Genomic DNA, 4,401 nt, shown 5'->3' on the forward strand with positions numbered 1-4,401 from the left:
ATATATATATATATATATATATATATATATATATATATATATGCAAACCAAGAAAGATGGGTCTAAAGTAATTTGTGTAACTAGGTCAAGCTTTAAAACAAAACCGGATTTAGAAAATAGCTATTTTATGAAAGGACCTTATGTTCTGAGAGATGTCCTCAGAGGCATTTTGCTTTCTATTTAAAAATTGGGACACCACCCAAAATGTTCCTGTCTTATGTAACTGTGGACAAGGAATAGAAAAGGTTGGTAAACACATATCCTCCATGAATACAGTATTTCATTGTATTTTCTTTGTTCTGAAGTCTTAGATCTTGGCAACCATATACTACAGGAGAGTCTAGGAATTGAGAAAGACTGAAGGTAAACAGCAAACTTGGTGAAAGGAATATTCCAGGCTCCAAACAGCCATTATTGCCCACCCCCCCCCCAAAGATAACCCTGTACCTATGTAGCAGTAGTTCTCCAGCCTGAAATCAGCTGGGTGTTTTGGTGCATGGCTCTAATCCCAGTTACTCAGGAGGCTGAGATAGAAGGATTGTAAATTTAAAGACAGTCTGGGAAACTTAGTCTCAAAATTTTAAAAATAAATAAATAAGAAATAAAAACGAAAGGGCTGGGGTTGTAGCTCAGTAGTAGGGTGATCCTGGGTTTAATCCCCAATACCACCAAACAAACAACAACCACAAAACAGAGCTTCTTAAAGCAAGTGGGGTGGGAGTTAATCATGCAAAGAGTTTGTGTAAGGGGAGAAAAAGGGGAAGTCATTTCTGGCAGGGGAAGTAAACAGTAGAGAGAATGAGGAAACCATGCAGGAAACATGGGGGTAATTAGAGGAAGATTGGAAGGGAAGTTGCTGGGGGCATTAGAGGCCGTAACAGGTGGGCAGAGACTCTGACTTGACACCTTGGGCCAGTAGTTTTCATACTAGGTCCCAGATGGCTTTCATTGTCAAGTGTATGTGGGGAAACAGAGGCTGAACTGATGCCCTTAGGTTTCTCTCTGTTATATTGATTGGGGTTTCTTTGAATATATTACATAAGGGGAGGGCTTTGAGGCTTAAAAAAAACATCTTTGAAAAACTTTGGTGATAAGGAATTTGTTTTGTGGGTAGGGAAGTGGCCTGGTGTAAACAATGTTTCAAGAAGGCTAACTTGGCAGTGTGTAAGATGAATAGTTAGGAGGGGTTAGAAATTAGATTCAGAGAAACCACAAAACTGTACTGAAGCAAAGCAGGAATGGGGTGAAGAGGGATCCAATTCCACAGGAAGTGAGAGCTTGCAAACACTTGGGAGCTGCCCATGGATAGAGGGTTCTCTATAAGCGTTTATATGGGGTTAGCCCAGGGATTACGGTCGCCTGAAGGAAGAAGGTTCATGTTGGAAGCTGGACGACCACCTGCTCTGTACTGAGGTCAGGCCAAGTTTGTAGTCTTCAAAAAGTGATGAATTGGCTGGGGCTGTAGCTCAGTGGTAGATGGCTTGCCTGACAAGTGCAAGGTCCTAGGTTCCATCCCCAGTACCACAAACAAAAACAAGAATGAAGAATTACATACATATTAACTCAGCCATACTGAGCATGTCTCAGTATGAGGTACTGAGACATGCCATGACATGATGAATCTCAAAACAGTATGCTAGTCAAAGAAGGTAGACACAAAAGACTGTGTTTTGTATGATTCTATCTATAAGACACGTCCAGAATAGGTAAGTCCATAGAAACAGAAATGCAGATTGATGGTTGCTAGGGGTGGGGGAGAGGAGAGATTTGGGGGTGGAAAACTGCTTAGTGGGTATAGGGTCTCTTTTTGGGGTGATGAAAATATTTTAAAACTAGCTATAGATCATGTTGCACAACTTTGTGAATGTACAAAATGACACCAAATTGTTCATTTTATTTATTTATTTTGTACCAGGGATTAAACTCGGGGGAACTTAACTACTGAGCTACATCCCCAGCCCTTTTTATTTTTTATTTTGAGACAGGGTCTAATTAATTTGCTAGGGCTTCATTAAGTTGCTGAGGCTGGCTTTGAACTTGCGATCCTCCTGACTCAGCCTCCCGAGCCTCTGGGATTACGGGTGTGTGCCACTGTGCCTGGCTGAATTGTTCATTTAAAAATGGTCAGTTTTATGTTAGCCCAACCAAACATTTTTAAGAAGTGATGAATTTTATTTGTGACAGTATTGTCACAACTGCTGCTAGCTTACCTCCCCGATACTCAGTGTTATTCCGCCAGTCGTTCAGGTCAATCTCTGCGGTGCCAGCTATCACCAGCTCCAGCTCCCTAGCATCAAACACTGAGACGAGCCTCGAGTCTACAACCTGAAATACAGACTAACTTCAGCACACAGGCCCAAACCCATAGAAAGGTCAAACTCATGATTATTATTGCCAGGGGCTAAAGCGGGAAACTGATCATGACTGCAACAACATGTAATCATTTTTAAGTTAAAAATCATCGCTTTGGTCTGAATGCTGGTGCCCTACCTCTCCATTCATCATTTGGAATCTTCTCCTTCAAATTGAAGGTATTAGGAATAGGGGGCTTTGGGAGGTGATTAGGTTATGGGGTGGAGCCCTCAGGAATGGGGTTAGTGCCCTTGTGAGAAGATGCCATCTGTGAATAAGGAAGTGAGCCCTTGTAGGATGCTGAAGTTTCTAGTGCCTTGATCTTGGACTTTGCAGCCTCCCAAACTGCAAGAAATAGATTTCTGTAGCTTATAAGCTATCCAGTATATGGTGTTTTGTTATAGTAGTTTGGAAGGACTAAGACAATCATTGAGTTAAATATTTAGAACACAATCCTTCATGGACTAGGGACAGGAAAAAAAAAAAGAGATCCCATAGTTCTTACCATTTCAGACACTCTATGAGAGTGATGTCACAAACAAAACTGACTCAACTTTCTGGAGCCACAGTTAAATTTCCAAGTAGCATTGCATTTTAAAGGCAAAAAATCCAAATCACTTAAATCATTACCATTTCACTTAAAACATACTTATCCTTTCACATAAAATTATGACTCATTCCTGTATTTTGATACAGTCCCCACTTCCTTCCTCCCTTTTATAAAGATCTGGAAGGACCTGTTTGTTAGAGCCCCCTGCTCTGGCTTTACATCTCATGCCCAGTGTGCCAGGCTCAACCGAAAGTCTGTGATGATGCCTCCTTTAACCAAACTAGTGGTGGCTGGAAAAGTGGTGGATGCTCTTTTCACTCAGGCAGGCAAAGAAAACCTTTCAAGACTTAAGCAAACCTTCATAGCCTGTTATTTGTAAGCTGGAAAAATGTAAGATCATTTTTTTCGAGCACAGGAAGTCTAGCAACTGTCACTGCTATTTACCCCTCAGCACGGATTCTGTGGCACAAAGTGATTATAACAACATTCCAATTTAGCAAGTGTGGACCACATCGCCCGATTCTCTCACTTCGCATTTTAATTCCTGTTTGTTTGTGACTGGGGCCTCACCTCGTAGAAGCCCCGCACCAGTGCCTCAGTCTGCTGCACCACACCACGCTCTACCCGCCACTTGACCATCCTCTCGATGTACTCTTTCTTGTTCTTCTCCGTCACCTGGGTGTTGGCTCCTCCAGATTTCAACTCCCTTTCCGTTACCTTGTAGGAAACAGGAAGATCAGAAGCTTGTCAATTCAGCTGATCTCCCAGGGAGACATTGTGATTTTAGAAGGATCACGGAATATAAAGTCCTCTGTACATTTCAGCATTAGTGCCTCTTCAGTTCTTTTTCCTTTTGTGGAAGTCATGCAGAAGGCTTTGATTGTTCAAAGCAGATGCTTACGCACCTCAGAAGAGCTATAATGTTTGTATCATAAAAAGAAAGATGTTTCTCTAACTCATGAGGCATAATGGAAGCAAAAGGAAAACGCCCCAGGTTGTCCTTCAAGATGGAGCTGAATGTCTTAACATTAGAGTCAGATCCTTAGTGCTCCCAAATCCCAATTAGAGCAAAGTAACAGCTGCCTTATTTTCCCTTCACATTGACAAGAAACAAATAGCAGAAGGCAAGAGGCTTGTTTTGTTTTGTCCATGTGACAGTGGAGTAGAATGAATTGGGAAGAGAGTTTTTACAGCCGGGACTAATGGTGGCTGAAGAATGATAGCCTGACCTTGAGAAGAGAAACTGTAACACACAGAAGCACAGAAAATGGCACTGCCACTTAGTACGATGAGGCACCAGCAGCTAGGATCTGTGTACTGTCTTTTCAAGGGTAAGAGGGTAGGCAACATGTCAGACATTATTATCAAAACATGTTGGCGTTTGAAGGAGGTGATCTTTTTTTTTTTTTAAATTTTTTTTAGTTGTAGCTGGACTATATATATATATATATATTATATATATATATATATATATATATATATATATATATATATATAAT

At 41.1% G+C, this 4,401-nt stretch overlaps 1 protein-coding gene across 1 annotated transcript; it reads right to left on the minus strand.

The window, feature by feature from the left end:
• Positions 1 to 2,105: 2,105 nt before the first annotated feature.
• Positions 2,106 to 3,705, minus strand: LOC125614784 (E3 ubiquitin-protein ligase HECW1-like). Its single transcript, XM_048797678.1, has 2 exons — positions 3,473 to 3,705; positions 2,106 to 2,325 (listed from the first exon to the last, which is right to left on the minus strand). The coding sequence occupies exons 1-2, from the start codon at positions 3,539 to 3,541 to the stop codon at positions 2,155 to 2,157; spliced, it is 240 nt and encodes a 79-aa protein (XP_048653635.1). The 5' UTR covers positions 3,542 to 3,705; the 3' UTR covers positions 2,106 to 2,154.
• Positions 3,706 to 4,401: the final 696 nt, after the last annotated feature.

This window comes from Marmota marmota, unplaced genomic scaffold, assembly GCF_001458135.2.
Source record: "Marmota marmota marmota unplaced genomic scaffold, marMar, whole genome shotgun sequence".
NCBI classification, from domain to species: domain Eukaryota; kingdom Metazoa; phylum Chordata; class Mammalia; order Rodentia; family Sciuridae; genus Marmota; species Marmota marmota.